The 27,572-nt window shown below is 29.8% G+C and overlaps 2 protein-coding genes across 2 annotated transcripts in view; both read left to right on the top strand.

Moving 5' to 3' along the window:
* LOC117178145 overlaps window positions 1-6,469 on the top strand; it is an 18,043-nt gene extending 11,574 nt beyond the window's left edge. Inside the window, exons 4-7 of the mRNA XM_033369406.1 lie at window positions 2,755-2,871; window positions 2,983-3,132; window positions 5,609-5,674; window positions 5,776-6,469. Coding sequence (XP_033225297.1) covers window positions 2,755-2,871; window positions 2,983-3,132; window positions 5,609-5,674; window positions 5,776-5,951 — 509 coding nt within the window. The 3' untranslated portion in view covers window positions 5,952-6,469. The remainder of the gene's footprint in view (window positions 1-2,754; window positions 2,872-2,982; window positions 3,133-5,608; window positions 5,675-5,775) is intronic.
* Window positions 6,470-16,379: 9,910 nt separating this feature from the next.
* Window positions 16,380-24,406, top strand: LOC117177892 (ferredoxin-fold anticodon-binding domain-containing protein 1 homolog). Its single transcript, XM_033368962.1, has 3 exons — window positions 16,380-16,653; window positions 23,147-23,392; window positions 23,474-24,406. The coding sequence occupies exons 2-3, from the start codon at window positions 23,218-23,220 to the stop codon at window positions 24,295-24,297; spliced, it is 999 nt and encodes a 332-aa protein (XP_033224853.1). The 5' UTR covers window positions 16,380-16,653; window positions 23,147-23,217; the 3' UTR covers window positions 24,298-24,406.
* The last annotated feature ends 3,166 nt before the right edge of the window (window positions 24,407-27,572 follow it).

Here is a 27,572-nt window from a genome sequence, read left to right as displayed (position 1 = left end):
CCCCCCCCCCCCCCCCCTATCAGATCTTCTTCAATTATTTCCCTTCTTCCTCTCAATAATTTTTTCCCTCCATAATTTTATTTTTCTACTCCTCACTCCCCACTTTCACTAGAAACATTCCTTCTTTTTCTTCCTTTATCCCTCCTATTCTCTTGACTCCTTCTACCCTTACCTTCGGACGTTCTTCACATTCCCTTTAACTATTTCCTCCTTTTCTGTCTTTTCCCCCATATGCTCATTCCTAATTTCTACATTGAATACCAGTTCTTCCAACTGTTTTATTTCTCTAGATCTCTGTTCGACAACCTCTCTCTGTCTATTCTCAATGCTCTCTAGATTACCCCAAACCTTGTCTTTCTCCTCCTTCCAACGTCTATCCCAAATCTTCCCATTTTTCTCTGACCTTTTTCACTTCCCCCCTTCCATTGTTTCCCTGCCTAATCATATCTCTATTCATGTCATCCAATCTCTTTCTTGTTTCCTCTCTAAACCCTTTAATGAGAGCTTCCAATTTTTCAAACATTCCCCCCCCCCCCCTATCTTTCTCTGGTGTTTTCCGCTTAATTCTAACTCTCTTGTTATCCTGGTCCCTTTCTACCTCATCTTCCCCAGCCACTCTTTTCCCTTTTTCCTCCCCTTCACTGCTAGTCGCGCTTGCCTTTTTTTTGCCATTCGTCCAGACTTCTCTTCAAACCCTCGTTGCCTAGCTTGTTAAGGCGCTGTAAATTTGAGGGCCTTCAGAGTTGCTTGCCCGTACCTGAGTCCGCTACCCTCCCCACCCGGGTCGACTTCTCGGCACTTTCATCACCGCTGCTGTTACTGCGATAAACGTCACCCATTCCCCCACTTCCAATGCTTTCAGCAACGTCAGCTGTTTCAGCCACTACAGTTTTCTGCTCTGTGCGATTGTCCAGTAACTGTTACCCTCTGGCGCCAGATTGTGGACTTCGCGTCGTCGGCATCCTAACTTACCCAAAGCTCCATGACGTTTCCCGCCTTTATCACCTACCTCTTGCCTCCCTGACCAAGCAACTATTTTTTTACTCTTAACCTCAGAAACTTCACACGCTCCAAATTTTTACTTCAAACCACTCACTTTCACCCTTTACACCTTTGCCTTCACTCACCCTTCTTCCTTTACACTCGATCTCCGCATTTTCTGACTTTTCTGCAAAACCAAAGCCAAAAATACACCACTTGACAAAAAAGAGTTCTTTCGGGATCGGTGCCGGAAACGGAAACTTTAACGAAACAGTTAAATTTTCGAACAAAAAAATTAATATTCTACGAGAAAGATTAAATGCCTGTAAAAAAAATCGAAATAAAAAATTATTTACATTTTTGGTTAAAAAAAATCATTTTTAATAAGAAAAAAACTGATTTTCAATCGAAAAAATAAATTTTTAACAAAAAGATTAATTTTTTAAAAAAGCATCAATTTTAACGAAATACATGAATTTTCAAGAGAATGTATTAATTTTAAATGGAATTTTTAACCTAATATAGTTGATTTTTTAACCAAAAAGGTGAATTAATCACCAAGAATATTAATATGCTACCACAAAAGATAAAGTTTGCATAAAATAAAGAAATTTTCAAACAAATTTTTTAGTTTTCAACTGAAGAAGATGGATGTTTAAATAAACATTATATAGTTAAATTTGAGTTAAAAATGAATTTTTAGTGAAAAACCAATTTATAAGTCAAACAAGTTCATTTTTAACCAAAAAGATAAATGTTTACCACAACAGAGAAAGTTGCAAACATGGAAGAGCTAAAATTTCAGTTTAAATAATACTTCTAAAAAATGTTAACGAAACAGTAAAATTTTAAAGAAAAAAAGTCTTAAAAATTTAATCAAAGAATTATATTCTAAGAAAAATCCTAAAAACAAAGTCAAATTTACAGGATTATTCGAGCAAGAACTGATTTAAATATCCTGTAAATTCTATTTGTGCTAAGTTTTGAAATTTTAAATTATTATTTAAATATAAATAATGTAATGAAAATACAAAACAATGATTATTTTCTATTATTTGAAAAATACAATTTTCACTGTTATTTAACAATAAAGCTCAATATCAAATATAAATTAAATTACTGTTGTATGCGCCTGTCTTGAAGTAATAAAATGTCACATTTTTCTTACTCTTAAACTTTTAATCCAAGTTTTTTATAAAAAGACAAAATAATTTCAGAGATAAAATTTTAGTAGTCAAATTTAATTCAGCCTTGATGAAAAGTTTATCCACAAATACCTTGCAAATATATTTTTTATGTTTTTTAAATGTTAGAAAAGTATCAAAAGTGCCGTATTGGTTGCACATGCACTTACTGAAAATCATATTTTGTCAATGAGAGAAATAATCTGCAAATTTTAAAGAATTGTATGTGGAAAAAATTGTGTCATTCATTTAGAATTAATTAGAATTTTCTCGCTTTAATAAGGAAACTTCTGAAAATCATATAAATTTTTCTATAAAATCTATAACAAAATGTTGGAAAATAAACCACGGTTTTTCTACAGAAACAATAATTAGTGTGTGGGTAGTAGCGCGTAGTTAAAAATAGTTTTTATTTTATTGCTAATTCTTTCTTAATTGTGAGCAACAAATTACTTTTTTTTATATAAAATACTTACAATTGCAATTTACCCAGTTTTATATAAGCGTTAATTAAACTTACGATCAGCAAGGCCGGCTCGTGTAATTGCATAGATATTTTTAAAGATTAGAACAATTTGAATTTTTATAGCTGAAGCCGAAGATAGAGCAAAATGTGTTGTTAATGGGACAACATACTTAGAAGGTGATTATTTTGAGGTTGAAGGAGAGCCGCATAAATCTTGTTATTGCAAACCAGGATACCAAGGTAAAAATAATTACTTTACAAAAAGAAAATAACGACTTCATTTATAATTTCCGGATTTTTATATTTCCATATCGTTTTTTATTTTCTTATTCAACTTTTTTTTAATTTTAGGAGAAAATGTAGAACCATTTTGCTCAACGCCACAGGGAAATTATTGCGGAACTGATTTAAGAAGTAGTTACGAAATAAAAGAAAAGTGTTCTCCTGTTTATTATAATAAACAATCTCCCCAGAACGACTGTAGTGTTTCTTACAGATGCCGTAAGTTGCTTCTTTATTTTGATATTTAAAAATTTAAAAATATTTTTTCTATAAATTATTAAGAGGCTTTAAACTTATTTATGATATTCAAAATAGTATCAGTGTTAGCATGAATTTCGAAAAATAGTAGCAAAACAGTTTCAGATAATTTTTTAAACATTAAATCTAGGGGTTGAATATTTTTCATATCTTATCATTAATCCTACAAATCTCTAGTAAAATTCCATGAAACATCTTGAAAACTTTCATTTATTTTAAAACCCTTTAAAAATGATGAAATATTTGTAATCCTCTGAAACCTTTTTAAAACTTCTAAAATATTCTAAATGCTTTAAAATTCACTGAAATCTATTAAAAACCCGTGAAGTCGGTTGAAGTATTCTGATATCCCTAAAGAACTTTTATTTATTTGAACCCCTTAAAGACTACAGAAATTTCTTATAATATTATGGAAGATTTTAATTTTTTTAAAAGCCTATAAAGCCCTAAAATATGATAAAATCCCTTTATAATCTTTTGAAATTTTTTGTAATCATATAAAATATACCGAAAAAATTGCAAATCTTTTAAAGTTAATAAAGAAAATTTTCATCTTTAAAGTCCTCTAAGTTTTTACAAGAACGCGCAGGTGTGGCAAATTCCCTAAAGTTCATAGAAACACATAGAAATTCCGTAAATTATCTTGAAATTTGAAATATCTCTTAAAATTTTTTCAGAAATTTGTAATAGTGTGAAGGCCCTTTCAAATCCCTAAAATAAGATAAAATGTTTAAAAATGCTTTAAAATTTCTTCTAATCTATCAAATCTCGTATTATTTTCAGGAATCAGAAATATTTTTTAAAAGCTTTGTAAACTGTTTTAAATCTTAAATATCTTTAAATGTTTTGGAATTTTTATTTTTAAATAACTGATGTTATTGTAGCCGATCTAACAAAAAACATAATTAGTGTCTTTTTTAAAAATAGTAGCAAAGGAAAATTCTTTAATCTTGAACATCTAAAATTGAAAAATATTCATTTGTGAAGATTTAAACTTTAAAGGTGGGTATGTAATTTTGAACGTTTTTGTTTTTATTTAGTTCCATTTTGAATATGTATCAATGAAAATTCGTTAATTTTTTAGATTTACAAATGAAGATTTATTCATTAAGAATGCATATAGTTCAAAATCATGTAATTTTTAATTTTAATTTTAATGGGAAATTTTTTAATTTTGAATGCAGTTGAATTTTTCAATATCTACTGTGTATAATAGAAAACTGTGCAATTTGGAATGTTTTTTTTATAGTTTCAGTTCAAAGATATAATATAGACCAATATTCAACTGTGAAGATTTAAAATAAAAATGTATTAAATTTTAAAGATGTATACATTTTAACGCTTGTTTGGAATATGCAAATTAATTTTGAAGACTTTGCAGTGCAAAATTCTTCTATTTTATTATTTTTTTTTATTTGTTTTTATATTTCAATTTCGAAGATTTAAAATTGCAAAACATTTTATTGTGAAGATTTAAAATTGAAATTTATTCAGTTTTAAAGATGTATAAATAAAAAGTCCTAAATTTAGTAAAATCTTTCAAATTAACGAATTTTTTTACGTAAATCATCGAAATTAACGAATTTTGAAGTGTAGAACTTAAATCTTTCGTATTTTTTAATTTTAAATTTTCAAAATTAAAGATTATTCAAGTCTTCAATTTTCAAGATTTAGAATTTAAAGTTCTATAATTTTGAATGGCTACAATATGGAAAATTCTATAATTTTGAAAATATAGAATTGCAAACGATTTAATTTTCAAGAATTATTTTTCACAATTGAAGCTTCATTAACTTGAAATGTTTATAGTCTAAAATTATGTATTTTTCACTTAAGTAAATGAATAATTATTAAATTTGTAATAAATAAATAAATATAGAAATAACTTTCTAACCTTTACAATTCTTTAATTTTAAATACAATTGATTCTTCAATATCTTTTAAAACATTAAAATCCTCCAAAATCAGATGAAACTTTTTGAAATCTTTAAAAATTGCTTTAAAACCTTGAAATCCCATGGAATCTCAAAATACACTAAAACATTTAAATCCTTTTAAGATCCTATCAAATCCCTGAAACTATTTTAAATTCTTTAAAAAACCTCTGAAATTTTTTGATATCTTTGAAATCTCGAATTATTTTCGGAAATCAGACATTCTTTTTAAAAGTTTTGAAAATGTTCGAAATCTTTAAAATCTTGAAATGTTCTGAAATTTTTAATTTTGAAATGGTGACTGTTATTTTAGTGAATCTAGCAAAAAATATGACGAGTGTCAATTTTTTTAAATACACTTAACTCCCGATTCTGCGCCGAAGGTGAGGCGGACTAGAATTGAGAGTTGAGCGTACTAGCAAAATAGATGCAACGTTAAAAAAAATAGTCAAAAAATGTCGTGCGTCCGAGGCCTGTATTAATTAAAAGTATACATTTTGCAGAAAACAAAAACGACATTATTATTTCCAAATCTGAAAATGCTAGGAAATCTGTGGATGACGAATCTGGTAAATACACAGTTTTAATTTGCGAAAAGAAAACATCAGTTAGACAAAATTCTTTTGTAAAAGATTATACCATTTCACTATTTTATTTTCCTTTTTTATAGCTACATGCACATTCGGTAATATCGAGATGCAAATTGGGGATGAACTAAATCAAGCAACAGATTACAGTTCTGTATGTGTGAAATGCATCTGTGAAGTTCCTCCTATTCCCACTTGTCAGCGCCTTCCTGATGACGAATGTGACGTAACTGTTCATCCTGAGTTTGATACGTACTAATCGATTCAAGAATTTTAGTTTAAGCTTTAAAAAAACATGAGACCAATTCATATGAAATCGAGCAGCTACTGTTTTTGATGTCATGGGATTGCTTAGGCACCAACTACCGTATATTATTTTCCTATGTAAAATATGATAAACGTATCGTTTGTTTTTTATCAAAAAATGGTTCTCAGAAACTTAGGGCTATACTTACAGGTATGAGTTTCAAATTCTGGATATTATTTATTTTAATTGTTTTAACTTTATTTTGTTTAAATATTTTATTTTTATCACTTTTCAAAAAATTGGAATATTTTTAGGTGCTAATTTGTTTCCTAAGTTCCCTTTGTTTCCTACTCTTGGGTGTTTACACAAATTGAAATTGTTTTAAAAATTAAACTTGTTTTAAGAATTAAGAATATATTCAGAAAACAAATTATGTTGTTTATAAGGCATGGCTCGTCGTACGAGAGAGTGTCACAAGAGTAAACCATTTTATTTTGTATCAAAGGTTAATAAACAAATCTAAAAAGAAACAATTCTGCTTATTCAGAGCTTTTATCAATCGCACATATTATACAATAATGGAAAAATTAAAGTTTAATTTAGTTTAGTATATGAGCTTCATTCAGTTTACTAGTATAAATGTGGGCGGGGTGTCCCGATCGAGCTCCCTGATGCTTAAGCTATAAAGCCTATTGTGCCACACGATTAACTATTCGCTCACAGTAGTTGACTTCAGACTTTTGTTGAAGTCCAGTATCTCAACCACTAATCGCCTTATAATTTCCTTAGGTCCAATTAAATGCGAAATAAGGGTTTGTTGCCTGAGCCTAGCTAATACCGAGCACTATCATTACACAAACAGGGATGTTTCATCATTTCTACCGCATCTCCTGCACTCTGCCGTTGGGTTCTGCCTCATTTCGTGCATCTGATAGTTCACGTGGTTGTGTCCTGTAAGGATCTGAACCACTGGTCTTATGTCCTTCTTGGGTAAACCCAGGATTTCCCTGGCTTTGGCCATCCTGTACATATAGCCCAGAATAGCTTTCGCCTACCGGCAACCCTGGGGTTTTTCCCAGTATTCCCGGTGCGTCGTACGGATATAGCCTTTGATGGTCATCCAAATACTACAAGCACTAGTCCCAGTATGGGTTCCAGTCCTATGTATTCATTCAATATACTGTCTTTTTCATACAGTTCCGCCTTTTCGTTGGCCTTGATCCCTGTGTGATCAGGAACTCATATGAGAAGCATGTTGTTATTTTCATCAAGTTGGTGTAATGCCTTTTTGTATTCACAAACTAGCTCTGATGTTATGTCAGGTTTCCTAACCGCATTTAATGAAGCTTGGTTGTTTGAGCAGATTGCAATGTGCCTACTAGCGACGCCTTCTTCTAATGAAACATCACCGCAACAAAGGACGCCTACGACCTCCGCCTGAAAAGCGGTGGTATGCCGTGTACACGAAATGTCCCCTTGTTTGAGCAACTTACCATTTTCTTTTCACATATCTCTGCTTGAGATGTAGACGCGGTATGTCTTAGTCAAGTTGAAGCGTTTTATTATTTTATCCTGCCTTAATTCTAGAATCAGCAGTGTGTCAGTGTCACTTGAAAGCCTAATGTATCCAGTCCACAAGTCCATCCTATTTGCTCCTGCCAGAATCGCAATCGCGTGAGCCGCTTTGGCAGTTGTCGTAACGTATAGGAATTCTTTACAGAGGATAAATCGTATCGCCGCTGTGGGAGTAGTCCTCATTGCTCCCATTAGCCCCATAACGCTAGCGTTTGTAATTGTTGCAGCCCGTACTGCATCATTTTCAGTTTCACCAGTGGCTACTAGACCACGGCCGCGGATAGAAGCCTTGGTTTAAGGACAGTTGAGTAGAATCATGCAAGCTTTCTGGGCCCTAGACACCACATCAAAACAAAGGCTCTGCTGTGCATCAAAAATGTCATGAAAAACTTCCTCCACTGGGTCAGAAAGTGTTTTGTTCAGGTCAGTTTACTATCTAGGATTAACCATTCCAGGTGAGCCCCCCCCCTCCCCCTTCGACTAGGATTATAGACTCGTCCACGTATCCCCGGGTATAACACCCTTCTTCATTTAGCCTAAGAAGGAGGCTGTCCACTATCATGCACCAGATGAGACATGACAGGAAATCCCCCTGTGGGCATCCACGGGGCACTATTACCCTGATTAGGCCTTGGCCTTACATGGATCTGAGTCATCTCAGACGTAGCATACTTTCTATGTAGCTTACTGGCTGGTCCGGCACATCACACCTGGACTTACGGAGGGTTATTGATGAAGGCAACCTCTATATACAAGAAGGTGCCCAAAGTATTCCCTCCCTGTTCCAGCAGCTGTTCGAACTTTCCCGGCAGCGGGAAAATAAAAGCACATCGCAACTTATATATCTCTCGACCAGTTTCTCTGGCGTCTTCGAGATGGATGACGTTGAAGTGATTGGCCAGAATCTTTAGGAGCAGTGTAGTCCTCCTTCTCAGAATTGGGAATAAAGGACAATGATTGTCCTATATTTTTCCGTTAGTGTAGGGACGGCGAAATCCACACCCTTTGTAAGAGAATTGGATAAACGCCACCCCCTCTGGCGTTTCAAAGGGACAAAAGGACTCATAGGCCCATTCCACCATGTTGATATAAACGACCTTGGCGGCCAAATTCTAGTCGGCCTTAATCCTCTCTTGGCCCCAGGCTGGGGTTTCTGATCTTCGAATACCCTGCTTTTCTAAGGGCCAATCAAAACAAGATATATGTGTGGTCTGACAGAGACTCCTTATCAGATACTGCCCAAATCACTATCCTGCTCCTCAGTTCTTCCGAGCATAGAGTCAAATCGAGAACCTTACTCCTGTTTTTAATCTAAAATATGAAAGTACCTCTACAATAATTTAGAATCTCCAGCTCAGGTCCCTGCTAGAGATCCTCGAAGGAGAGTTTAGACACGGGGTATTCCAAATCTGATTGGAGCCGCTGTACCAGAACTAGTTAAACTTGTATGAGTTTTGATTGGCACGAGTTGCAGCTATTTTCGAAACACAATTTTATTTTTAAGAGGATTTAATACACAATAGAGACAACACTCGAACAAGAACATGATAAATTATTGGGAAAGTTAGTTATTAAGGTTAGGGAAAAACGTGTCTCAACTCTCCCTAGAGGATATCTAGTCCCCGCTAGGTATTCAATTAAATCCAGGGCTGAGAACGTATAATACTCTAGGCATTATACGCGGTTTTATATGTGTATTTACTACGTATAATACATTGCTAGTTTAGTATTATACGTCTGAATCAAAACATTCGGGCGCATGTATCGCATCCGTCGCGTCATTATAACATAACCTACATTCGCCTTTAATATACCTATTCATTGTAAAAAAAATTAATTTTTCATGAGAAACTGACAATTATTCAGGTATATGCGACTTTCTAGTTCATTTAAAATGATGTTTTGTAAGTTATTTAGTAACGCAAACACTTTGCAACACTTTTTGTTCCTTTAATCTTTAAAATTCAAATGCTGGCATGGAATAACACTATGTTACGCAGTTTCCCCATTGCAGACATAATTATTTATTTGTTCTTGTTTATTTGCTATTGTGAAGGGCATAATTCATAAAAACAAATCCATTTTAAAAGTGAAGTTTAGCGCATGTACAATGTATCATGTTTCGTGTAACTGTCCAACCAGCAGAGGAATTTTGTTCACTTGTCGGTACTGAATTAGAGTCCCCACTCCTCTAGGAAATTGGGCCCTTCGGCATCGTCGTTAAAAAAATCGAGGAAACACACACCTCTTACCCTTCTTCAATTCTGCCCCTGATTCTCACATTAACGACGGTGAGGTCACTGGAGAAGAGTTAGGAACCAAAATCGCATCCATACCCTTAAGGGCTTTGTATGACATTGGTGGTTTTTCACGTGGCAGGTTATATATTAAGGCACAAACTCTCAAGCCACTAATCATTGCCCTATATAACCAGAGTTCTTGGATTAAGACAATCCCTCTCTGCACCACTGACATACGCCTCGTTAGAAGCACTGATCCGCCTTTGCTGTAGTGTAGGTTAATCTGCATCATGAATATTCCAATCTCAGGCATTGCTAGGCTAATTCGGGTCATTCCCGGATGCTTCTGGCGTACCAACTCTTGTCCATAAAACGAGCCTGAGAATTTTCTCAAGATGATATCTCAGTATACATGGCCCCCTGTAAGGTTCCTTGGCTGCTGTTTGAAAGCAACGCGTACCAGACGAACAGATGTTCATGTCTTGGCCGAATGGCCCGAGTAAAAATGCTTCGACTTGAGTTCGACTTGAATTGCCCATAATCAAGACATGCTAAAGTCGAAAAGTTCGACTTGAGCATGTCTCAGTTTTGAGACGGAGCCAGGCTTCAATTTATATCTTGGAGACAAGTTTCTATGTCTTTAAGGCATAATTTTATCTCTCGAGCCTAATTTTTATGACTCTGACACGAGCGGTTTATAATTTCCAGTGTATACCTGTCCTAACAAAAAGGGTCATTCTGACTGTCATAAAAGATAATCTTTGTTAATGATTATACAATCTTGTATATATTTATACAATATATATTCAATCAACTTATTTAAGTATTTTCATTTGTATTATACTTGTTTAACGATGATACCGAATATGTTGTTTGTTTTTACGTATTTCTGATGGCTTAGGAAATCCTTCTAGAAAGATACAATTTTTATATTTTTGAAGAATTTTTTTAAGGGTTATTCTCGTTCAAACTCACAACTTCTGGATTTTTCAATTAAAAATTACTAATTTAATAATTTAAAATTTTTCATCCATCAATTTTTAATCTCATTTATGAGCAGAAAAAGGTTCGACCATGTCAGCCAAGACAACGCTTGTCTTGAGGCAAGTAAATATCGTCTTAACCAACATAAGGCTTGACTTGAGACAAGTAAACGCCGTTTTGACTGTCGTAGCCATAAAAGTAAGACGATGGCCTATGTCTCGACTAAGTTTTGAGACGCAGCCAGACATCGATGTCTTGGAGACGAACTCAAGACATAACCAAGTCGAACTCAAGTCAACGCATTTTCACTCGGGGGAGCGGGGCTCTGCGGGGGGTAAGCCTTATTTCCCTAGCTTTTCGTGGAACCAATGAGCGACACACACAAAAAATGAAATCAACGAGGTCTCCATTCCGGGACACTTTTCTACCTTCTTACCCTTAGGGGGCAGAGCATTAACAGCGGTAGACTTTTGCCCAAGATGGTGGAAATCTTATTAACACAATGGAAGAACAGCTTACCAGACTCTCTGTAAAGAAAAAGAAAAACCGTAGCGATGCACAAAGAAAAAGAGACCGCTTAGCGCAGTTCGCAAACAGCAGCCAAGACACTCCACAGGGGGCAGTGACTGCGGGCACTTCATATGGAGCAATTCCTCAGATATGTTTTACAGGCAAAAGGGTGAATGATTCTAAAGCAATCCCTTAAACAGGGAGTTGAAACGGCAGAATGCTCTGGATACACCAGGCCGCACTTTCGTTCAGAAGGCTAACAACGTTCTAGTGACAGTTGTTGTTTCCTCCGATTATACTAAAGTCTATCTAACTCCTGAGGAGTTAGACAGGCTGACGGAGGATATCTCTAAAGAGATTGACGTGTCAGCCCATGAGAGGCTGTGTTAACCTTGTTGCCATTCATCCCTTGCAACGGTGATCACATTTTATCTTGGGAGCATGAGAACTCGAGACCTCGATATTCCTTAAGGCTTTGCTATTACCCTCTGGAAGCATCTTTCTTTGGTTTAGATCCCACATACCAGATTCTGTCAGTACTCCAAAGCAGCTACATCTTTCGATGCAAATTCTCTGGTTCACCTTTTCCAAATCTATAGTTTGATGAAACCCTCAAGCCCTCTCACCAGGCACAAGGTTCCGCGATACCTTGGGAGTGATAAACTTTTCGTAAGTTGATGCAAAACTTTGACTGATACTATAAAGACAGTTTTATTCAAAATTCGATTTAGACGACGAAATTACTTTTTGACAACAGAAAAGTTCTTATTTTTAGTTTCACGGGGAGGCCCTAGACATCTTGTCGCGAGACTGGATAGTAGAGAGAACTCCAGCATTTAGGCTCAAGGAGGGAATAAACCAGGAGATCAAGGAAACGGCGTCCCTCCAAAGGTAACACAGAGAGACCGTACTAATAGCCGGCACCCGCAAGGATCCGTCGACCATTCTGAGGCACACAATTTTTCAGAATCCCATTCTACGACTTGATTCGTACAAGGTTTATTCCGACAAACACGGAGCCAGGCCGAAAGGAAGAGGCTGGATTCTGGTTGTCGAATGTCCCGAATTTTCAATCAGGGGCTCCGGGGGAAGGTGATAGAAGCATCTGGATACGCCCCAAATCCTGGGTATACAGAGAAAGGATTATTGCTTTGGGAGAGTATGTCACCATAAATAAGTGGCCGCGCGTAAACATATTAACAGGATGCATAGCAGTCAAGGATATGGATGCGATTTTGGTGCCTAACTTCTACTCCAGGAATCTCCTCTTTATTAGGGCTTATTTACCGGGCGATGCTGAGAGGCATCCATCTCCTAGTGAGGTGGAGACTCTAATTCGGCACTGCTAGGAAAAGAGGGTTCCTGTGCTGCTGGGGTGTGATGCAAACTCCCACCATACAGTATGGGGAAGTAATGTGTGTAATGTGTGAGGGGTGATACTCCCATATTTCAGATTAATAACAGGAGTGAGGTTATCGATAAGACTCTGCTCGTAAGAATTGAGGAGCAGGGATGTTGGCTGGTGAGACTCCGACTAGTAGTCTCTCTCGGACAACAAAAATATCTTGTTCCGGTTATCCCTGCAAAAAACGGCTGTTTCTAAGATCAGAAACCCGAGGAATACACTTTGGAACTCATATAAAGAGAAACTCAAAGGCAGGCTTGTAGAATTCCCCACGAACAACGACACGAAGGGCTCTGACTACATCATATGAGAATAATTGCCCTACAAGCACAGTTAAGTTTAGGAGAGGAGCAGAATAATGGAATACCCACCTGGAGAAACTCCATAAAAAGAATAGAACTTTGTGCAATAGGTCAAACAGAACGGATTTGCTATTTTATAAATAGTACGCTTGGAGACGCTACTGAGAGGAATCAAAGAATATTCCGGACACAGCGAGGCTCCAAAGATCCTGTAACAAAATCCGGAAGCTCGCCTCGGGCTCATAAAACTCGACGATTGTGACTTTGCTAACGACAAACAAGCAACCTGATGGAAGTCCATTTCCCGGGTTTTCAGCGAATTCAAACCGACCAAGGGATGGAACGCTGGGACTAAGAAAGGGAGAAAGCCCACTGGAATTTCACCGTCAATTTCGTGGACATCAAGAAGGTGGAATCGGCCGTTGGGTCCTTCTGCCCTTTAAATCACCAGGGCGGGTTGAGGTATATCAAGTGTTCTAAAACACGTGTCATCTGCATAGAAAGATAGCAGAGTGGTCTTCATTCCCAAACCTGGTTAGGAGAGCTACGCTGCCGTAAAAGATTTCTGGCCGATCAGCTCAACGTCCTTTATCCTGAAGATGCTGGAAAAGCTGAGAAGTGGTATATCAGGCATGGCTGCTTTTGGCCTCCCCGCTAAATAGAGGGCAGCACGCCTTAGAGAGGCAGGCTGTTCGGTAGAAACTGCGCTCCATGCTATTGTGGCAAAATTAGAGCAGTAGCTGGAACAAGGAGAGTATGCTGTGGGCACCTTCTTCGATATAGAGGGGGCCTCCAGCAATACGCCTCCAGACAAACAAAATAGCCCTCGTATGGGTACCGGGTATATATACTGAAAGCGAATCATTAAAGTTGTAGCACAATCGGCTGTTTGGCTTCCACGCCAGAGAGGCTGCATTTCAGCACCCCGCCCGCAGTTCGACGTATCCAAATGACAAAGTGCCATCTGGGCAGAACCAAATATAAAGGTTCCATCCTTCAGAAGGCGCTGGTTTTACAGTACAAGTCTGATAACTTCCCGTCCGATAAGTGTACACTCCCCTTAAAACGCCATCACACGTACGGCACGCACACTAATTGTGGTTCTCCCACTACGTGTGCTATTTTGCTCATGATTTGCACCCACGATTTACGCATGCGCGCACCTAATATCGTGCTACTAGAGAAGGCATCCGATAAGTCCGCAATTCCTAGAATTTTCCGCCCCTACAGCCTCGAAGTTGGAAAAAATCGGACTTGTATGGGATTTTCAAACTTCCATGTTTCGCCACACAAAACTCCACCTTTTTATTTTATCTTATCGGGATGGTACTTTGCAAAAGGTGCCGAAAGTAGGTGATAATAACTTTTATGAAGTTCACAGTAACTAACATCGATTCATTCTTCGGTATCCGGTATCTAGTCAACTTTGAATTAAATTTTATTAATCCTGAAACTTCTGAGAATTTAAAATTATGTATTTTATTATGATTATTTTATATTTCACAGCCCAAAACGCTCTTGAGACAGAAGAAATAGGGTTGAATTTCAAACAAGAAAGATTTACTTTAACCAGATGTAGTAGCATTTTAACTAAATGGTCGAATTTTGAATTATCAACAAAACATGTAATAAATGATATTCCATCTAAATAACAGTTTAATTTTCCACAAAATAAAAGACTTTGCAACTCAAAAAGAGAAATTCTTATCAAAAAAGTCAAATTATCAAGTTCAAAAGAGAAATATTCTACAAAGCAGTTGAATTTTCAACCATAAAGTTCATTTTTAAGCGAAGAGTTAATTTTTTACAAAACAATTGAATTTTCAACCTCAAAGATAAATTTTCAACACAAAGCTGAATTTTTAAGCAAATAAGATTATAATTTTAACCAAAGTGTCGAATTTGCAAATAAAAAATATTCAACTTCAAACAAAACATAGTTGCATTTCAACTAAATGGTTCAATTTTCAACTAAAAAGGATACATTTTTAACCAAATCAACTTTCAACGAAGTATAGTTACATTTTCATTAAAAAATATGAATTCTTAACTAAACATGTGGTAGTGGGTATTTTAACTGAATATTTTGTTGTTTTAAATGAAAAACAGGTGAACTAAACTAAAAAATACAAATTTTCTAAACCGTTCAATTTTAAATCAAAAAGATAATTTTTAACATGATTGAATTTTCTACCGAAATAATTGAATTTTTAGCGCCAAAGCTGAATTTTTAAGCAGAAGTTGAATTTTTAACAAAACAGTGGAATTTTCAACCAGAAAAAATGAATTATGAACAAAAATTAATGTAGAAGAAAAAAAGATCTATTTGAAAAACAAACCAATTATAGTTTAATCTTTAACCAATAAAATTAAATCATAAAAAATGAGTTAAATTTTTAACCGAAAAGGTATATTATGACTACAAAATTTAATAGTTACATTTTCAACTAAAATTACTTTTTTCGAAACTGAAATTTGTTTAATAATTGATTTTGTATTTTAAAAAATGAATTCTCAAGAAAATAGTTCAATTTTCAAATGGGTAGATGAATTTTCAACCTAAATCGATTAACGTTCAACATAAAATGAAATAGTTGAATAGTTAGTTTGAAAAATTCAGTATCTACTTTATAAATGAAATTTTAACATATTACTTCAATCCCCAATTAATAAAATAATATTTTTTAAAAGTACTTTAATTTTCAACAAAATAATTTAATTTTCAACCAATAAAATTAATTTTCAAAACAGTAGTTCACTTTTTAAACAATTAGTTGAATTTACAGCAAAAAAGATTAATGAAAAATTTGTTAGAAAGTTAAATTTTCAACTAAAAATAATCACTTTTCAACCAAAAAGGAATAATTAAAAATAAAATTTTAATTAATTTCATATTTAATAAGAAAATGAATTTTCTACAAAATAATTCATGTTGAAGCTATAAAATTAATTTTTAATAAGGAAGTTTCTATACGAAACGAAAAAATCTGGCTATTTATATAAAATCCAACTGTCCACGAGGTAGTTGAATTTTCAACCAAAAAATATTAATATTCAATGCAACATATGACATTGAAATTTTTAACCAAAAACGGCCAATTTTCAGCCAAATTGCAGTATTACATTTTAAATAAGGAAAATTATTATTTAACGAACAATAATTGGATTTTCCTATTGGCTTCTATAAATTCACGAGAAAAAGGGGAGTCTTCTTGAAAACAGGGGAGAAAAGAGGAATTCATTAAAAAGGAGGAAACTGGAGAATAGGTGGAAGATTTTGAATTTAGTTATTAGAAAAAAATAATGTTTTTAAAGAGAAGTTTTTACTGATTCATTGTATTTTTAATTTTCGCGGGTAAAAATATTGCATGTTGATTAGTTGCATATTGGCCAATAGTATCTTAGTGTTTGATGTTCTGGTAAAATGGCGGACATGTCAAATCATGGTTTCTTCTGTTTGTTTACAGAAAAGTTCATCAGAAAATGGAAAGGCGATTATTTCATTTTAATATGAATAACATGAGTTATAATAACTGATATTTGTAGAAACAAGGTTTCTTCAAATAAATTTAAATGAATGAAGTGTTTTTTATATTTTAAAGAGACCTGACGCACGTGTTTGAAACATAAAATACTGTTTATTAAAAGAGTATTACGATATCAAATATTATCATTCGGCTTTTTTAGCAAAAAGGAAGGTGAGTTTTATAAAAAATCTAAATTGAAGCGGTACATTTAATATGAAATATTTGTATAAAAATTTGTGGTGATGAAAATATAACCTCAAACTTCCTCAGTTATTTTTGTTACGTGCTTTTGCAGATTTTTTCATTGACCGATTTCCAAATTCAATTATTCATCCAGAAAAAAAATTCCCAGTTTTTTCCCGATTGAAAAACATTTTTCACGGCCAATGAAATTTTAAAAATCGAACTTATTCAAACTTAATGAACTGCAAATTAAATCACTTAAACTGCAACTCTTTTGGACTATAACTTTTGAAATTAAAATGTACATTTGAAAATTTTGTAATTCCAATGATTATTTATAATTGAAATTTTTTTTATTTTGAAGATTTAGATTTAATAAATCTTAATTTTTAAACAAAAAGCTGAATTTTCAACTAAGAATATCAATTTTCTACTAAAAAAAGACTAATTTTTAACAAACTACTTACATTTTTAACAAATATTTAAATTTGTAATCATACGGATGTATTTTCAAATAAAATAAATAATCTCAAACAAAACAAATAAATCAATTTTCAACCAAATACTAGACTTTTCACCCAAAACAGGGCAATTCTGAACCAAAAACTGTATAGTTAAATTTTTTATCAAAGAATTTTAACTTTTAAACAAAAAATGACTTTTTAACTAAACTTGAGAATTGTTATCTAAATAATAGAATTTATAAACAAAAACATGAATTTCGAACCATGAATATTAATTTTCAACTAAAAAAGATAAGTTTCCAACCGAATGTTTAATTTTTAACTAAAAAATACAAATTGCGATTAGAAAATCGAATAATTATATTTTCAGTTTAAAAAATGTAAGTCTTTACCTGCAAAAATAGAAAAAGTTTGAACAAAAAAATTTAATTTTCACAAAAGAAAATGCATTTTTAACCAAGAAGATTAATTTTCTACTAAAAAAAAGACAAATTATAAACGAAATATGTTAACATTCATCTATACTTTTTTTCGAATAGAAAAGGTTAATTACAGCGAAAATATTTTTAACAATATCCAAAAATTTTACAAAAAAGATGAACTTTTAATCCGAAAAGTTTTAGCCAAGAAAGATTTTTTAGTCAAGAAAGAAAAAAATGCAAACAAATTATTAAAACATCAAGCCAAAAAGATGATTTTTCTACAAAAAGATCTATTTTCAATTTTAAAACCAAATTTAGAATAAGAAATAAAATAGTTACATTTTTAGTTGGAAAAACTAATTTTTAACTAACAAAAAAAAAGAATTTTCAAACAGATTTTCACATTGTTCACCTAAATAGTTCATTTTGGAACAAAACATGTAAATTTGATAAATTATGAAAATTTAGGTTTTTTTACGTAACCTATTATTGTACAAATTATGTAAAAATTTCTGAAATATCTAGTAAATTTTGTATTAAAAATAGCATTTTTTGAGAAAAAACATTAACAAAAAATTGCTAGTATAGTAAATCTTTTTTCAAGCATAATATTCACATAAATTGTGAATTTAATCTAAAACAACTATGATCTTTTTTTATTAAAAATATTAAGTTTCGACGAAAAAAACTATAATATAACGAAAAAAATTGCAAATTGTGAATCTTGTTTAAAAATTGTTGTTTTTTGTTTAAAATAACTGATTTCTAGTGAAAAATTTTAACATGGCCTTTAATTGTAAATCTTCTTTGAAAAGTTGTGAATTTTCTTGGAAGTACAGTTTGTTGATACAAATTTCAATTTTTGACGAGAAAATCATTGAATTTAGATCGAATCATTTTTTGTTTAAATTAAGTTTTTTTTAATATCAATTTCCGACGAAAAACAATAACATAATCCAAAAAAATATGAATCTTTTTTTTAAACCTAGTGATTTTTTAATAGAAATTTGAATTTCTGACGAAAAACACTAAAAACATCAGAAATTGTGCAAGCTTGTAAATTTTATTATTTCTAAAAAAAATCATTGGGTATAAACCTAATATTTTTTTGTTGGAAAATACTAAAATTTCAATGTAAAAAGCTATAAAAAACTAAAAATTTTCAAAAGTCTGAATTTTCTTTGAAAAAATTTAATTGAAAATTCATGTATTCCAGTTCAATATTCATCATTTTGTTAAAAATTTATCTTTTTGGTTTCAAATTCATATAAGAATCATATAATTAATTTTTTTTTCTGAAAAAAAATTATTAAAATATTAATAATTATAAAAATAATTAAAAATTAAAAAGTGCATTTTAAAATTTCGTGGTTGAAAATTGATGTTTTTCATTTGAAATTAACTATTTTATTATTCATCATTTTTCTTAAAAATGTATCTTTTTGGTTGGAAATAAAACTAATTGGTTGAAAGTTGAACTTTTTTGTTAAAAATTCATCTATTCTTGTAAAAAATTCATCGTTTTAACTTACATGTTTTTGTGGAAAATTTAATTTTTGAACTAAAAATTGAACTTCCATTTATGGTTAAAAATTGATCTGTTTTTAGTTCAAAATTCAACTATTTGATAGAACATTTTGTATTTTTGTGGAACCATCAATAAATGGATTGAAAATTCGTGTATTTTGTTGAAAAGTTGTTCTTTTCGCAGAAAATAATTTTTTTTAGTTGGAAATTCAATTATTTTGTTAAAAAATTATGTTTAAGAATATCTTTTAATAAAATTTTGTCAAAAATGCGTCCGTACTATGAAAAGTTATACTCTCACTCATGTACACAATTTTTGCAAATTTGCAAAAACTTTCTCCTGAAGATTTTTTTTTAGTTTTAAATTTTATTATTTGGTTGAAAATTTAACAATTATCTTAAAAAGACATCATTTTTGGTTGCAAATACAAAAGTTCTGTTAAAAAATCGTATTTTTAGTTTAAAAATTCAACTCTTTTCGTAGAACATTAACTTTTTCTTTAAAATTCATTTTCAAAAATATGTACTTTTAATTTTAAAAATCACCTGCTTTAACAGGAATGACATCTTTCTTCGAAAAAATTCAACTATTTGGTAGAGAATTTTAACTATTTCATTAAAAATGCATCCTTTTTCGTTGAAAAAAATCAACTTTTTGCATGAAAATGCAACTATTTGGCAGATAATTCAACTATTTTGTTAAAAATTTATCCTTTTCTGGTTAAAAATTAATCTTTATGGATAGAAAACTAAATTTTGTGTGTAGAAACTTATTTCTTGTTTAAACATTCGTGTTTTGATTGTGAAAAATAAACTGAAAACTTTTTTAGCAGAAAAGTAGCCTTTTTTAAATTAATCTTTTTGATTTAAAAATTCATCCGTGTTAGTAGAAAATTCTTTTTTTTATGCAAATGCAACTTTTTGTATTAAAATTCTTCTTTGCTTTAGTATTCAGCGATTTTGTTTGAAAGATTTAGTTGAGTCACTTTGTTGAGAAAAGCCTTTTTTTCAAATTAATTTTTTAACTTAAATGTAACTTTTCCATTGTTTTTAAACTGATCTTTTTTAGTTGAAAATTCTGTTTTTTTTTTGCCAAAAATAATAATTTTCTTCGTTTGAAATTTCATTTTTATTGGTTAAAAATGCATCCGTTTCGTGGGAATTAATTTTTGGTTGAAAAGTCATACTTTTGGCTTGAACGTTCAATAATTTTAGATAAACTTTTATCTCTTTCTTGGCTATAAAATCTTTATTTGTTGAAAATTCGTCTTTTTGGGTTTTAGCTTTAATTCGAAATTTGTGTTTTGGTGGAATAATCTTTTGCCAATTTACGTTTTTGATGGAAAAATCAAGGACTATATTTAAGTATTCATCATTTTAGTTGAAAATTTATACCTTTGAACATTAATTTTCTTAATTAAAAATTTAACTATTGAACTTTTGTTTGGAAAATTATGTTTTTTGGTTGAAACTTTGTATTTTTTTTCGCAGAAATTAATTTTCTAAATAGAAAATAAATCTTTTTTGTTCCAAGTTCAATTATTCTAGTTAAAGGTTCATTATTTAAGTTGAAAATTCATTCTTTTTATTAGAAACATAAACTATTTGGTTAGAATTTACTTATTTTGTTGAAAAATCTTATCTTTTGGTAAAAAAATTAATCTTCTTGATTAAACATTTTTTTCGTTGAAAGTTCAAATATTCTCGTTAAATATTCATCATTTTAGTTAAAAATTTACTTCTGTTTGAACTTGCATTTTTCAACTAAAAATTTAACTATTAAATTTTTGATTGAAAAATGATCTTTTTTTTTGGTTGAAAATTCGTATTTTTTCGCAGAAATTAATTTTCTTAATTCAAAATTAATCTTTTTTGTTCTAAGTTCAATTTTTCTAGTTAGCGTTTGATTATTTGAGTTGAAAATCCAATCTTTTCAGTAGAAATTTCAAATATTTGGTTAGAATTTACATATTTTGTTGAAAAATTGTATTTTGTAGTAGAAATTAATCTGCTTCTTTAAACATTTTTTTCTGTAGAAAATTAAAATATTCATCATTTTAGTTAAAAATTCATCTCTGATTGAACATTAAATTTTTGTAACTGAAAATTTAACTATTGAATTTTTGGTTGGAAAGTTATATTTTTTGGCTGAGAATTCGTATTTTTTGGCAGAAATTAATTTTCTTAATTAAAAATTCATCTTTTTGGTTAAAAGTTCAATTATTCTACTTTGAGATTGATTATTTCTGTTGAAAATTCATCCTTTTTATTAGAAACATCAACTATTTGGTTAGAATTTACGTATTTTTTTGAAAAATCTTATTTTTCGGTAAAAAATTAATCTTCTTGTTTTAAAATGTATCTTTTTCGTGTTAAATTCAAATATTCTCGTGGAATATTTATCATTTTAGTTGAAAATTTATATCTTTGAACATTAATTTTTTTATTAAAAATTTAACTATTGAATTTTTTCGTTGGAAAATTATCTTTTTTGGTTGAAAATTCGTATTTTTTTCGCAGAAATTAATTTTCTTCATTCAAAATTAGTCTTTTTTGTTCAAAGTTCAATTATTATAGTGAAAGTTTCATTATTTGAGTTGAAAATTTGACTTTTTTAGTAGAAATTTCAACTATTTGGTTAGAATTGATTTATTTTGTTGAGAAGTCGTATTTTTTATTAGAAAATTAACCTTGTTGTTTACAAATTTATATTTTTTGTGTAAAATTCAAATATTCTCGTGGAATATTCATCATTTTAGTTGAAAATTTATCTCTGAATGAGCATTAAAATTTTTCACTCAAAATTTAATTATTAAATTTTTGGTTGGAAATGATCTTTTTTGGTTAAAGATTTGTATTTTTTGCAGAAATTAATTTTCTGAATTGAAAAGTAATCTTTTTTGTTTCAAGTTCAATTTTTCTAGATAAAGTTTTATTATTTGAATTGAAAATTCGTCCTTTTTAGCAGAAATTTCAACTATTTGGTTAGAATTTACGTATTTTGTTAAAAAATCGTTTTTTTTTTGGTAGAAAATTAATCTTCTTGTTTAAACTTTTTTTCGTATAAAATTTAAAATATTCTCGTTGAATATTCATAATTTTAGTTAAAAACTGATGTTTGATGAACCATTAAATTTTTAACTAAAAGCGTAACTATTTATTTTTTGATGGGAAAATTATCGTTTTAGGTTGAAAACTCGTCTTTTTTGGAAGAAATTAATTTTCCTAATTCAAAATTAATCTTTTTTGTTCGAACTTTAATTATTCTAGTTAAAGATTCATTATTTGAGTTGGAAATTCGTCCCTTTTAGCAAAAATTTCAACTATTTGGTTAGAATTTACGTATTTTGTTGAAGAATCGTATTTTTTAGTAGAAAATGAACTTTGTTGTTTACAAATTTATATTTTTCGTGGAAAATACAAATATTCTCGTTGAATATTCATCATTTTAGTTTAAAATTTATCTCTCATTAAACATTAAATTTTTTGATTAGAAATTTAACTATTGCATTTTTTGTTGAAAAATGATCTTTTTTGTTTCGAATTTCGTATTTTTTTCGCAGAAATTAATTTTCTTAATTGAAAATTCATCTTTTTTTTCCAAGTTCAATTTTTCTAGTTAAAGTTTTATTGTTTGAGTTGAAAATTCATCCTATTTAGTAGAAATTTCAAATATTTGGTTAGAATTTTCGTATTTTGTTGAAAAATGGTATTTTTTGGTAGAAAATTAATTTTCTTGTTTAAACTTTTGTTTCGTAAAAAATTGATTTTCTTCATTCAAAATTAATCTTTTTTGTTCAAAGTTCAATTTTTTAAGATTGATGTTTTTAGTTGAAAATTCTGGGTTTTTTTGTAAACAAAAAATAATTTTCTTGGTTTGAAATTTCATTTTTGTTGTTTAAAAATGTATCAGTTTCGTGTAAATTAATTTTTCACCGAAAATTCACACTTTTTGTTCGAAAATTTCATTCTTGTAGAGAAAATTCGTCTTATGGCTTGAAGGTTTAATAATTTAATTTCTTTCTTGAGTATAAAATCTTGTTAAAAATTCGTCTTTATGGTTTTTAGCTTGAATGATGATTGTGTGCCAAAAAAAAAATTAAAAACCAACTTGCAGATTAAAAAAGTACATTTTTAAAATGAGGCTTGCAGTCTTTAACGAAGAAGATGAAGTTTTACTTTTGGGCGAAGGAAACTTTTCCTTCGCCCTAGACTTATTTAAAAAGAATTTGAATATTATTATCACCGCATCTGGCTACGAAACTGAAGTTAACAATGTTGCGAAAAAAAACGTGGAAATTCTCGAAGAAAAGGGTTAGTTAAATATCGATAAACTAATATTCTAAAATTAATATTTAATAAATCCCCAAAAAAGGAACAATTTAATTTTTCTAGGAGTGCGAGTCTTATTAGGAGTCGATGCAACGAATCTAAAGAGTCATCCTGAGTTACGAAGCCAACTATTTGATAAAATAATTTTCAATTTTCCACACGTAGGCGGAAAAATGCGGATAGAAAAGAACAGAAACCTCTTGAAAAATTTCTTTATATCAGCTAGAGATTTTTTGAAACTAAATGGACAAATAATAATGACACTCTGCAACGGACAAGGTGGCACTCCAGCTGACAATCCCAGAAGAAGTTGGAACGATTCCTGGAAAGTAGTGGAAATGGCAGCTCATGGAAATTTCCTATTAACGGAAATAGAACCTTTTCAAGTTTCCGTATTCGAAAATTATCTCAGCACCGGTTATCGGAGTTTGGAAAAGCAATTCAACACCGAAGGCTCCCTCCTACATTTTTTTAAACTAGTTAGAGGCCCTGAGATTGTTAAAATTGCCCCGAAAGTGAAATTAGATTTGAGAAATTTCGAAGGGATTTGGAAAGATATTAAGAGGATGAAAGAAAAGGAACATATTTCTGATCCGATTTCTCTCTATCCTTTGAGCTTTTTATTTGACATCACCTTTTCGATAAGAGAAGATTTCTCGGTTTCCAAATTTTTCGAAGTACTGCATAATTTCGCAGGGCGGATCATAGATGATGTGGAATTTATTGGATCTTATAAATTTTTCGATTGTGATAAAGAAACGAGAACTTGTAGAATATTATACAGATCTAATTATATCCCTTTGTACAGAAAACGCACTATCGATATTCATGAAAATATTGTTGCAAAAATTATCGAGGATAATTTGAATGTGACTGTTACGAGATGACATAAATCGAGATTGTTAAGTTTTAAATTTCTTGTTAAAAATGCTTTGTATTTTTAAAATAGTGGAATACTTGGCATTTTTATAAAAATAGAAAACCAATTGTTCATTCAATTATCAGTAAATAAATGACTGTTGATAGAAAAATTTAGGTAATAATTTAATAAATTCAGGAGAACATTTTTTAACAAAATTTTCATCTTTCTCTAAAAAATAGGTGTGTCCGAAAAAAAAATTACGTAAGAGATACGTAAATTGAATGAATTTTCAACCAAATAGTTGAGTTTTTAACTAAAAATGGAAGAATTACATTTTCAGTTAAAATAATTAATTTTCAAACAAGAAAATGAGAAATTTCAAGAAAAGAGTGCAACTTTTAACCAAACTGAGAAATCTTTGATTTTCAAAAATTAATTCCGAAAAAATCACGAAAGATTTTTTAATCAATAAAGAAAGCAAATCTCATCCAAAATGTTGTTACAACCCAAAAATATGCATTTTCAAACAAAAAAATTGAATTTTGAAATAAAAAAAAGTTAATTTACAACTGAAAAAATATTTGTTTTCTAGCAAAAATGGATTAGCTTCATTTTTAGTTAAAAAATAACAATTTTTAGCAAAATCGTTTAATTTTATCTAAAGAAATTAATTTTTAACTGAAATTATGAATCTTCAACCAAAAAAATTAATTTTTAACAAATAATTGAACCTTCAACCCAAAAGATGAATTTTCTAGAAAACAGGTGCAAATTTTCAATAAAATAGATAACTATTCAACTAAAAAAGATCAATTTTCAACATCAAAAAGGAATTTTTCATTAAAAAAATATTTTTCAACCAAAGAAATGATTTTTCAACAAAAAAAAAGTAATTTTCTGTACAAAAAATAGTTTTTAACAATACACATGAATGTTCAAACAAGATTTTGAAATAAAAATGAAAGAATTACATTTTTTGTTAAAATAATTAATTTTCAGGCAAAAAAATAGGAATTTTCAAAACAATTGTTAAAATTTTAACCAAACTGAGGAATCTTTGATTTTAAAAAATTAAATCTCGTCTAGTAGTTTATATTTCAACGAAAGATTTTTATTCAATAAAGAAAGCAAAAAATATATATAATTATATAATAATATATAATATATAATATAATAATCCGAAAAAAATAATTGAATTTTTAAGCAAAAAAAACATGAATTAAAAAAAAGTGAATTTACAACTGAAAAAATATTATTTTTCTAGCAAAAATGGAGCAAAATCGTTTAATTTTATTTAAGGAAATTAATTTTTAACTAAAATTACGCAAACTTAATCAAAAAAATTAATTCTTAACAAATAATTGAATCTTCAACCCAAAAGATGAATTTTCTACAAAACAGGTACAAATTTGCAACAAAATAGATAAATATTCTACTGAAAAAGATAAATTTTCAACATCAAAAAGGAATTTTTCATTTAAAAAATATATTTTTCAACCAAAGAAATGATTTTTCAACAAAAAATATTAATTTTCTGTACAAAAAATAGTTTTTAACAATGCACATAAATTTTCAAACAGAATATTCAACTGAAGAAGAGTCATGTTTAACCAAAAAATAAATCTTTAATTTAAAAAAAATTCAAAGGCAAAAAAATTAATGTTCTACCAAAAAAGATTAATTTTTAACAAAATGCATGAATTTTCAACCAAAAAAGTGATTTAGTTACCAAGAAGATTAATTTTTTATCAAAAAATACAGAAATTTGCAACAAAATAGTTGATTTTTCAGTTTAAAGTAATTAGTTGACAGTTAAAAAAATAAATTTTTAATTAAAAAAAATCCAAGCCAAAAACATTAATGTTCTACCAAAAAAGATTAATTTTTAACAAAATACATGAATTTTCAACCAAAAAAGTGATTGAGTTACTAAGAAGATAATTTTTTTTACCAAAAAGACAGTTTTAAAAAACACAGAAATTTACAACAAAATAGTTGAATTTTCAGTTTAATGAAATTAGTTGTCAATTAAAAAAATAAATTTTTAATTTATAAAAACATTCCAAGCCAAAAAAATTAATGTTATACCAAAAAAGATTAATTTTTAACAAAATGCATGAATTTTCAACCAAAAAAGTGATTTAGTTACCAAGAAGATTAATTTTTTTACCAAAAAGACAGTTTTAAAAAATACAGAAATTTGAAACCAAATAGTTGAACTTTCAGTTTAAAGAAAATAATTTTTTTTAATATTTACAAAATGGTTCAAAACTAATTTTTTTATCAAATAGATTAACTATTTCATTTTTTGTAAGAAATATTTTTTTTATATGTTGAAAACTTATACAAAATTATTATTTTTTGGTTGAAAACTCATACGTTTGGTTAAATTTTTTTTGTCTTCTTCGGTAGAAAATTAATCTTCTTGTTCGAAAATTCATCATTTCGGAACAAAAAATCATTTGGTAGAAAAATAATTTTTTACTGAAAATTGAACTATTTCATTTTTAGTGAATAATTGATCTTTTTTAGTTCAAAATTCAATTATTTGGTCGAAAATTGATCTTCTTTGTTGAAATTGTACTATTTGGCTGAGAGGCAATATATTTTGTTGAAAAATCCTCTTTTTGTAGAAAATTAATCTTTATGGTTGAAAAAAATTGGTTGAAAGCTGAACTGTTTTGTTAAAAATTAAATCTGTTAGATTTAAAATTCAATTAACCCATCTGAGGATTCATCATTTTAGTAAAAAATGCATCAGTTTGGTAAAAAATTAATTTTTTTGAACTGAAAATTTAATTATTCCACGTTTGTTTAAAAAAGGATCTTTTTTACTTAAAAATTCAAATTTGTATTTAATTTGAAACTTGTGTTTTGGTGGGAAATTAATCTTTTGCAAATTTACCTTTTTGTTAGCAAAATTCAAGTATTATGGTTAAGTATTTATCGTTTTTGTTGAAAATTTATATTTTTGAACAATAATTTTTTTAATAAAAATTTAACTATTGGATTTTTGGTAGTAAAATTTTTTTTGTTGAAAATTCGTATTTTTTAAGCAGAAATTAATTTTCTTAATTCAAAATTAATCTTTTTTTTTCAAAGTTCAATTAGAATTGACGTATTTTGTTCAGAAATCGTATTTTTTGGTCAGAAATTAATCTTCTTACTGCAAAGTTTACATTTTACGTGGAAAATTCGAATACTTTCGTTGAATATTCATAACTTTAGTTGAAAATTTATATCTTTTAAGATTAATTTTTAATTAAAAATTTAACTATTTAAGTTTTGGTGAGAGAATTA

Source organism: Belonocnema kinseyi, chromosome 8 (assembly GCF_010883055.1).
Source record: "Belonocnema kinseyi isolate 2016_QV_RU_SX_M_011 chromosome 8, B_treatae_v1, whole genome shotgun sequence".
Taxonomy (NCBI): Eukaryota; Metazoa; Arthropoda; class Insecta; order Hymenoptera; family Cynipidae; genus Belonocnema; species Belonocnema kinseyi.
The sequence above is the reverse complement of the archived record's forward strand: the minus strand, read 5'-3'. Positions and strand labels throughout refer to the sequence as shown.

Bases quoted from the DNA above. Each gene is read 5' to 3' on its own strand.
- LOC117177892 (XM_033368962.1), top strand. From the start codon at position 23,218: ATGAGGCTTGCAGTCTTTAACGAAGAAGATGAAGTTTTACTTTTGGGC. The intron at 23,393-23,473 runs GTTAGTTAAATA...TAATTTTTCTAG, and splicing joins GGAAATTCTCGAAGAAAAGG to GAGTGCGAGTCTTATTAGGA.